The sequence below is a fragment of the Chanos chanos genome, chromosome 7 (assembly GCF_902362185.1).
Source record: "Chanos chanos chromosome 7, fChaCha1.1, whole genome shotgun sequence".
Taxonomy (NCBI): Eukaryota; Metazoa; Chordata; class Actinopteri; order Gonorynchiformes; family Chanidae; genus Chanos; species Chanos chanos.
In genome coordinates, this window is record NC_044501.1 from 48,414,652 (window position 1) to 48,425,584 (window position 10,933).

Here is a 10,933-nt window from a genome sequence, read left to right on the forward strand (position 1 = left end):
AAGCCTTCCTACCTGCAATGAGATGGAGATTTGTCATGGCGGATGGTACAGTTCACCAAGCCCTGAGCAAGCAAGGTCTCTGTTTTGACTGGCATGGCATGGCAGGCCAAGGGCGGTTGAAGCCTATGTAACGGAAAACCGCCAGCTTGCTTTTCTGTTGATCCACAGCCTGGACTTTCTCTCCGAAACTGGCACCATTGTCAATCTGGCCAGGAATTGCTATGGGATGAAAACTGATAAAGGATACACCTATTATTCACTCTTTCAACAAACTGCCAATAGCTGCATGTGTAACAAAGCTCCCAACCTCACTTCTCAGCAAGGTGTTCATGTCTATTATGCCTTACCTCCAGGGGAACTATTACCTTGCTGGGCCTCCACTACAAACACTGAATCCTTGCCCTCCGATGATACAGACTATACTTAGGAGCTCCAACAGCTCAAGACAGATTGGCCGTCCATCACCTCCAATATAATGGGGAAGACAGCCATGGAGAAGCACACCATCTTTATGCAGGATGAAGTGCCTGTGAGGTCCAAGGCGTTTTGCATGTCCCCTCTGAGGAACAGAATCATAGAAGAGCATGTTGAGAAAATGCTTAAAGATAGTGTCATTGAACCTTCTCTTTCAGCCTGGTCCTCCCCTGTGGTCCTTGGGAACAAACCTGATGGATCCTACAGGTTCTGCGTTGACTACAGGTGAGAAAATGCGTGGACTACAGGTGAGTAAAAAGACCTTACCTGACACATATCCAATGCCTATCATTCATGACTTCCTGGAATCACTGGAAACCGCCTCCTGGTTCAGTTCATTGGATTTGCAGTCTGGCTACTGGCAGTTGTCTATGGCAGAGGAGAGAAAGCAAAAGACTGTTTTTATAACATCTACTCCAGTGTAATCCCAGTGTACTCCATGCATGCTATTTGGCCTACAGAATGCAGCAGCAACTGTCTAGCGTTTAATAGAGAAGGTCTTGGCAGAGCTTTGGGGGAAACTGTTTTGTCTATGTAGACAACAGCACTGTGTACTCTCACTCCCATGAACGGCATCTTCGCGACCTGGCTTCTGTCTTTCATAGGTTAAAGGGCGGCCAACCCCAGCCTCAATATGAAAAAGTGCCTCTCCTTTAAGCGGGAGTTAAAGTTTCTGGGCCACATAGTCTCCAACAGAGGTGCTGAGGTCGATCCATCCGAGACCCAGGCTGTGTCGGACTTTCCTGCCCCTCAGGATGTGAAGGTCTTACAGCGTTTCCTGGGACTCACAGCCTGGTATCACAAATTCATTCCCCATTTTGCTGATCTCGCTGCCCCTCTAAACCATCTCAAGAGGTAGGGAGTTGACTGGAACTGGACCAGTGAGTGCCAAGCCAGCATGAGAGTGCACCAGGCCAGACAAGCTAAGTATTACAGTTCCCGCAAAAAAGATGCACTTTCAGCAGGGTAGCTTAGTCCCACCCTCTCTCAATAGCATCATTTAACAAAACATAAATGTGCGTGTATCCTGTATAGATATTTTTCATAGATCTGCATTTAAGCCATCCTAACACACCAGTAGTGAGCACACACAAACACACCAGGCGCAGGAGCAGTGGGCAGAACGCCTACACCAGGGCAGTAGCTGGGGGTTCGGCTATGGATTCAGCTATGGGAACTGAACCGGCGACAAGCCTGCTTCCCTAACCTCTAGGCCACGAGCTGCCCCTTACAAATTCCCTGATCAGGAATCAAACCCGGGCCGTGGCGGTGAGAGCACCAAATCCCAGCCACTAGACCACCAGTAAATACACCATCATGTAGTTATGTTGGGTGTGTATATGGGTTTATATGAGGCTTTGTACAGACTGTGGCAATAAATTTCCTTGAAAAGGGACAATAAAAAATCTATCTATCTATCTATCTATCTATCTATCTATCTATCTATCTATCTATCTATCTATCTATCTATCTATCAAGGCCAGTGAGAAATTCTCCACAAAGCTAGCGTCAAATTGGGAAGGGCCAGCAACTATCGTTAAAAAGTTAAGGCCATTAAATTATTATAGTAAGATGTAGTAACCTACCTAATAAACAAGATACGGTAAATGTGGTTAATCTTAAAAGATACTATGGTGTCTTAGAAGTCTTTAGTTGGAGGTGGGGTCTATGTAGCAGCACCATATAAATTGAAATAGGATTCACTTTATTTATAGGCCAGGTTAACAATACAGTGGTTAACAACTATGAAGGGTAATCCCTATAATGTAATTCCATCCTGTATGTGTATAGCCCTATAGTTGTGTTAACGTATTCCTGTCGTCCTTTGTTTACGTTTTGGTGTGACTGTGTCTGCTGTATATCAAAGCTGTAAGCTGACATACCTGTCAGCTGACGTGCAAACTTTTGGAATGGCTGTGTCTGGAAGGAGACATGCGTAAAAAAGTCCGGGCGTGTGCAGGAGACCTGGGCTACTTCTTGGATTGAAGTGCACTATGACTAGCTATTTGTGGAAAGAGCTGAAAGCCACACTCAGCAGAGAAGCGGGACTAAGCACAGGGTATCATCCAGTGTTGAGTCTGTCAAACTGGTGAGAACGCTCCCTTTTTTTGCTACAGTTGTGGAATATGTATTTTCCTGTTGGATTATTAAGACTCTCTTCCATGGATTTTTGTTTGCCCCTTTCGGCAGAGTTTTTTTGTTGTTGTTGTTGTTTTTTCTTGATTACTTTTTTTGTTTGCAATGTCTTTCTTTCTGCATGTGAGCGCGCGGAGAAACTGACACGTAAAACCTAGTTTATACTCGCCATTGCTGCCCTTGCGCACGGTGGTGCACACCAAAAATGACGCCAAAATGACGCAGGCCTTCACAGCATCTGCAGCCTTGACTGGGTGAAATTCAATGGACCTACCCAGAATCCTCCAGCACACAGCCAAGACACCAAAGGCGTTCTGAATGATCCTCAGGGCCCCCGCGTGCAGGCAGTTATATATCCTCTGTCCTTCATCCAAACTGACATCTGCAAAACTGAGAAATAACATTCTGGTAATGACACTGAACAGAAATACAAATGTAAGTGTAGGTGCCGTACTTTATTCACAAAAATGTTAGATTTAAGTTTACTACCTGGTTATGGCCACATCAAGTTCACATGCAAAGGGAAAGCAGTATCCAGGAACACATGGGGAAGCTTGGTGTTGGTGCCAGGCAGGTTCACAGGCCATAGCAGCTCAAGGGTGTTCTGCAGAAGTTTGGAACCAAAACAAATGCAACAACTCCTCCTCCTCAGACACTTGCAACACCAGCATCAACATCTCGTCTGCCATTGTGTTTGTTTGAATGACATACTTCCTATACATTTCCTCTTCTCATTGCTATTCCAGCTGTGTAGATTGCTTTTTTTCTCAGCAGCGACACCTGTGATTTAGGAGGAGACTGCAGTGAGTCAAATGTGCCTCATGCACGAGTATAAATGGTTCTGACGTCACCGCTCTTGGGCGCAAAGACCAACGCGTCGAGTGTAACAGCGCTGTAAAGCGCAGCTGGCGCTTTACTGCCGGGACATTAAGAACTGTGTTTGCGACGAACTGTGTGTGAATGGGAAGGGTTGAATGTGTGCTTGGGTTTGATTATAAAATATCGAAAAAAGACTTTGAAACCACTATCCTCAGTGCTTTATTTACCAAGTCAAACTGAACACAACTGAAAAGAAACACATAAATAGTATCTTAAAGGATAATCAAATGTAACCCGTGTATTTTGTTAATAATCAATATCTACATAGATGATTGTTACATAGAGAATACAGACACATGCAGGCAGGATCAAACAGAAATCCCTCTGATTATGACACATCATTAGTAAAAACCTAGCCATCACTTCAGGGCTCTGACGAACACACAGTGTAATAAGTCCAAACAATAAATATACTCAGAACGGCAAGACTGTTATCTGTTCCCACACAACTGCCTCTAAGTATGACTGTCATCATCATCATCGTCGTCGTCGTCATGAGAGACCCATACTGAGTCTGCATCATGGCGAAAACATCGTAATATTCTTTTTCTCTTTAAAGATAATCCACAGAACCAGTAGTCTCTGGGCTGCAAATCTCTCTAATACATCTCTGCTGAAATTCTGCTGGTTTAGGGAGCTACCTGACTCCCCTACACACACACACACACATACACATACACACAACTCTGGATCTCTAGGAAATGTGATGTTGTCACGCGGGGATCAGAGATTCCGCTGGTCATGCGCTAAACTGGTATTTAAGGTTTGGGCTCATCGGTTTTCCCTGCGTCAGGCGAACAGGCAGGCAATTAGTACAATGAAAGAAGTGGCATCGACTGAACTCTTTTGGTGACGACTTGATCTAATAGGCTGCCAGAGACTGCTGGGGGACTTTGAACTTACTCATTGTCGAGCGCAAAAAAAAGAGAAAAACATTTTATGAGAGAAGTGTGAGATAACTTTTTGCAATGTGGAAATACGGGTGTCTGGTGATCTTCAGCGCCGTGCTGGTGCATGCCCAGTTTCCAAGGGAATGTGTAACTCCGGAAGGCCTTCGGAGCGGGGCGTGCTGTCCCTCTCCACTCGGTCTGACCGGTGACCCGTGCGGAGCTAGTACTGGACGCGGTCAGTGCGTGGCCATAACTGCGGACACGAACCCTCACGGGCCGCAGTATCCTCACGACGGTCGAGATGACCGCGAACGTTGGCCACTCAGATTCTTCAACCGAACATGCCAATGTAACGGAAATTTCTCGGGTTATAACTGCGGGCGCTGTAAACACGGGCTTACTGGAGCAAACTGCGACCAACCGGTCCCAGTCGGTGAGGGAGAAACTATGCTAATTGATTTTCCACTCTGCTTCACATGAACAAGAACAATAACATTGATGGGTAGATGGTACAGTTGTTCAACACATGTAGTTTTCAGCCAAAGTGCTGCATGATATTTCAGCAGCATAAATTGTGTTATTACGATGGATAAAAATAAATCAACATCCAGTCAATTTACCACACTAATAAACACCGTAGCCGTGACATTCATTATAAATTATGTGGTTGTTATGGAGTAATAGATTAGGGTAAGAGTCTCTAACAAGTCTGAAATTGTGATGTTTTAAGTTTAAAAAAAAAAAAAAAGCACTTGGATTTTATCTATGTAGGAGTGTCACCATCCTCGAGCTCTTCCACAGTTCATTATCAAATACAGTGTTGTAATTACGCCGACAAATGTAATTTGTTAAGTTCAGATAAGTACATCATTAAGTCTTATTGCGAAAAGTGCAGTAATTTGGATGATTTATTTCATTCATTGAATGCAATGAGACTGGATAATGTTTTGAGGTGAAGTTAACGTAGATTTTAAAGTGCTCAGAGGGACGGTGTTGATGTCTTGAATTTGTACTTCCGCGGTTAACACTAACACTAAAATAAATGAAACGCGTGTCTGTTTATTCATCGATATTTTTTGTTTGTTTGTTAACGCAGTTCGGAGAAATGTAATGTCGCTGAGCCCGGAGGAGAGGCGCGCTTTCGTTAACGCACTTGACCAGGCCAAACGCACCGTGCACCCCGACCTGGTCATCGCCACCCGCCGTTATCCGGAGATTTTTGGCCCGGACGGGAACACCGTGCAGTTCGAAAATGTCACCATCTACAACTATTTCGTGTGGTCGCACTACTACTCCGTCAGCAAAACCTTTCTCGGGCCGGGACAACAGAGCTTTGGAGGGGTCGACTTCTCTCACGAGGGCCCAGGTTTCGTGACATGGCACAGGCTTCACCTGCTGCAGTTGGAGCGAGACATGCAGGTGGGGACACGGGCTAACGCGCTGTGACATTGTTATAGACATGGAAACTTGATGCGATAGACATTTCACGATCAAATAAAGCATGAGATGCGTGTGTAATTGATATCACTGACTGACTAACAATGGACACGGTGTTTGTTGATCAAGTCCTCTCGCTCTGTAGTCTGGAAACAGGCGTTTCACAATTTGATTTCACGTCATAATCAAGCGAGCAGGGGCAAAGACTGTGTGTGTGTGGCTTCATTCTCGTTTGAATGGCGCACTTGTTTAGACTACTTAAACAAATCCTGAGATGCAATAATGCTTCCGTTTATAAACACAGATAATTTTTTACTCCGCTTTCCCTCATTCTGTTTCTATACCAGCACAAACCAGGAACCAAATCACGCTCACAACTTTCCATTTAAATATACAGTGTAAACCTCACAGTGTAAACCTCACAGTTGCTTTGGCTATTTGTTATCAGCCATTTCAGTACAGCCGTGTTCATTCTTACTGAACTCTTCAGCACACGTGATGTGGACAGTTCATTCAGTAAAACTGCTCCTTTTGTCCGTGGGCTTTGTCCAGGACATGTTGCAGGACCCAAGCTTCGCACTGCCGTACTGGAACTTTGCCATCGGTGGGAATACATGTGACATTTGCACAGACGACCTGATGGGAGCACGGAGCAGTTTCGACATGAATGGCATCAGCTCTAATTCTGTGTTCTCCCAGTGGAGAGTCATCTGTGAGAGCGTTGATGACTACGACACACTGGGCACCATCTGCAACAGTATGGCCAGTTCACTCTCTGAAACACACACACACACACACACACACACACACATACACACCCTCTCTCTCTCTCTCTCTCTCTCTCTCTCATCCACACACACACATACACATACACACCCTCTCTCTCTCTCTCTCTCTCTCTCTCTCTCTCATCCACACACACACACATACACACCCTCTCTCTCTCTCTCTCTCTCTCTCTCTCTCATCCACGCACACACACATACACACCCTCTCTCTCTCTCTCTCTCTCTCTCTCTCTCTCATCCACACACACACACACACACATACACACCCTCTCTCTCTCTCTCTCTCTCATCCACACACACACACACACATACACACCCTCTCTCTCTCTCTCTCTCTCTCATCCACGCACACACACACACACATACACACCCTCTCTCTCTCTCTCTCTCTCTCTCTCATCCACACACACACACACACACATACACACCCTCTCTCTCTCTCTCTCTCTCTCTCTCTCTCTCTCTCTCATCCACGCACACACACACACACATACACACCCTCTCTCTCTCTCTCTCTCTCTCTCTCTCATCCACACACACACACACACACACACATACACACCCTCTCTCTCTCTCTTTCTCATCCACGCACACACGCACACACATACACACCCTCTCTCTCTCTCTCTCTCTCTCTCTCTCATCCACACACACACACATACATACCCTCTCTCTCTCTCTCTCTCTCTCTCTCTCTCTCTCATCCACACACACACACATACACACCCTCTCTCTCTCTCTCTCTCTCTCTCTCATCCACGCACACACACACACACACACACACCCTCTCTCTCTCTCTCTCTCTCTCATCCACGCACACACACACACATACACACCCTCTCTCTCTCTCTCTCATCCACACACACACACATACACACCCTCTCTCTCTCTCTCTCTCTCTCTCTCTCTCATCCACGCACACACACACACACATACACACCCTCTCTCTCTCTCTCTCTCATCCACGCACACACACACACACATACACACCCTCTCTCTCTCTCTCTCATCCACACACACACACATACACACCCTCTCTCTCTCTCTCTCTCTCTCTCTCTCATCCACGCACACACACACACACATACACACCCTCTCTCTCTCTCTTTCTCATCCACGCACACACACACACACACATACATCCCCCCTCTCTCTCTCTCTCTCTCTCTCTCTCTCTCTCTCTTATCCACGCACACACATACACATAGACACACACACACAAACACACACGAGCACACTGTCACACACACGCACAGACACCCCAGAATCAGAATCAGAATCACAATTTTGTCTATTGCCAGGTAGGTTTACTCCTATGAGGAATTTTTCTTGGGGTGTTGGTGCACCATACAAATACAACATACAAATACTCATACAGATACGAATACAAATACCATGCAAATACAACACTAAAGTACAGTGTATAGTAACAGTAGTGAGACACAAACAAGAATCAACACACACACACATACACACACACACACAAATACACATACACACTCATACCCACACAAACACACGCACGCACGCACACACACACACACACACACACACACACGCACGCACATGCACAGACAGACACACAGACGCACACACAGACCCACACACACATGCACAGACGCACACACACACACACACACACACACACAGACGCACACACACTCTCTCTTTTACCACTCCATGAATAACTAGCTATAACTATTACTATAACCAAGACACTGAAAGTGATTCAAAGCAAGAGCTTTCTCCCCTTGTTTCCATGTGAACACAGAGCATAATTCATGTGTTTAAGAACTGCATGCACACAACAGACTTCTCTACTGTAGTATTAGAGAGACCACTCTACAACAGATGAGTGTTGGTTTTCCCAGTGTGCAGTTTCCGCACTGAGAGTTCATCGCAGACTTGTATTAAATGAACTAAGAGCTGCAGTGCTGTGATTGTCCATGGCAGGGCGCTGTTTCTTGTTGATCCTGTAACGACCTTTTACTCCAGTGAGTGTGGATTATATCAGCACGTAAGACCTTTAATGTGTGTGTGTGTGTGTGTGTGTGTTCCACGGCAGGTTCAGAGAGCAGTCCTATCCGCAGGAATCCGGCGGGGAACGCAGCGAGGCCCATGGTGCAGCGTCTGCCTGAGCCTGAGGATGTGGCTGCCTGTCTGGAGCTCAACGTGTTTGACACGCCTCCCTTCTACTCCACCTCCTCCGAGAGCTTTCGCAACACCATCGAGGGTGAGAGAGACAGCACTGAGCAAGATAGTATCTGCAGTGTGTGTTAAGGTCTCAGTGTGTGTAGTGTGTGTTAAGGTATCATTGTTTGTAGTGTTTGTCAAGGTATCAGTGTGTGTTGTGTGTGTGTTAAGGTACCACTGTGTGTAGTGTGTGTTAAGGTATCATTGTTTGTATTGTTTGTTAAGGTATCAGTGTGTGCATGTGTGTGTTTTAAGGTATCAGCCTGTATAGTGTGTTTCGATATCAGTGTTTGTAGCGTGTCATTTAAGGTATCAGTGTGAGTAGAGTGTGTGAAAGTGTCAGAGTGTAGTCTGTGGTAAGGTTTCGGTGTGTTTAGTGTGTGTGTGTGTGTATGTTAAGGTATCAGTGTGTGTACAGTAGTCTGTGTGAAGGTATCAGTGTGTGTAGTGTGTGTTAAAGTGTCAGAGTGTAGTCTGTGGTAAGGATTCGGTGCGTTTAGTGTGTGTGTGTGTGTGTGTGTGTGTGTGTGTTAAGGTATCAGTGTGTGTAGTGTGACCATGTTAAAACATGAAAATGACAGTGTTCTTAGTTGTTGCCACAATGTACATTCATTTGTGCTGTTTGTGTGAAGTCCTAAAAAATAACATCCCTGGAATGTGGCACATGAAATAACATATTAACAATGTAACAAGACCAGTATGAAAATAATATTAACAATGTAACAAGACCAGTATGAAAATAACATATTAACAGTGTAACAAGACCAGTATGAAAATAACATATTAACAGTGTAACAAGACCAGTATGAAAATAACATATTAACAATGTAACAAGACCAGTATGAAAATAACATATTAACAATGTAACAACACCATTATGAAAATAACATATTAACAGTGTAACAAGACCATTATGAAAATAACATATTAACAATGTAACAAGACCAGTATGAAAATAATATTAACAGTGTAGCAAGACCAGTATGAAAATAACATATTAACAATGTAACAAGACCAGTATGAAAATAACATATTAACAGTGTAACAAGACCATTATGAAAATAATATTAACAATGTAACAAGACCATTATGAAAATAACATATTAACAGTGTAACAAGACCAGTATGAAAATAACATATTAACAATGTAACAAGACCAGTATGAAAATAACATATTAACAGTGTAACAAGACCAGTATGAAAATAACATATTAACAATGTAACAAGACCAGTATGAAAATAACATATTAACAGTGTAACAAGACCATTATGAAAATAACATATTAACAGTGTAACAAGACCATTATGAAAATAATATTAACAATTAACAAGACCATTATGAAAATAACATATTAACAGTTAACAAGACCATTATGAAAATAACATGTTAACAATGGACCAGTATGAAAATAACATATTAACAGTGTAACAAGACCATTATGAAAATAACATATTAACAATGTAACAAGACCAGTATGAAAATAACATATTAACAATGTAACAACACCATTATGAAAATAACATATTAACAGTGTAACAAGACCATTATGAAAATAATATTAACAATTAACAAGACCATTATGAAAATAACATATTAACAGTTAACAAGACCATTATGAAAATAACATGTTAACAATGGACCAGTATGAAAATAACATATTAACAGTGTAACAAGACCATTATGAAAATAACATATTAACAGTGTAACAAGACCATTATGAAAATAATATTAACAATGTAACAAGACCATTATGAAAATAACATATTAACAATTAACAAGACCATTATGAAAATAACATGTTAACAATGGACCAGTATGAAAATAACATGTTAACAATAGACCAGTGTGAAAGTGACATATTAACAGTGCAACTATAGCTTTCTTTAAATGACTGACATTGTAACAAGAACATTATTAAAATGACATATGTGACTTTGTAACAATAATGTAACAAGAATTTCATGAAAATGACACATTTACAGTATACCGTTATTACTACTCTTCAGACATACAAATCATACTCTGCTTCAAATCTGACAATTTTAGAATCTCTTCTGTTAGTAAATGAGAAGAGATAAGTCATAGACAGACAGACAGATAGACAGATAGATAGATAGATAGATAGATAGATAGAT

General features: G+C 42.9%; 1 protein-coding gene across 1 annotated transcript in view; it reads left to right on the plus strand.

The window, feature by feature from the left end:
- The first annotated feature begins 4,457 nt into the window (after positions 1-4,457).
- LOC115816957 (5,6-dihydroxyindole-2-carboxylic acid oxidase-like) overlaps positions 4,458-10,933 on the plus strand; it is a 9,210-nt gene continuing 2,734 nt past the window's right edge. The window contains exons 1-4 of the mRNA XM_030780153.1: positions 4,458-4,812; positions 5,476-5,798; positions 6,369-6,573; positions 8,670-8,837. Of these exons, the coding sequence (XP_030636013.1) occupies positions 4,458-4,812; positions 5,476-5,798; positions 6,369-6,573; positions 8,670-8,837 (1,051 nt within the window). The remainder of the gene's footprint in view (positions 4,813-5,475; positions 5,799-6,368; positions 6,574-8,669; positions 8,838-10,933) is intronic.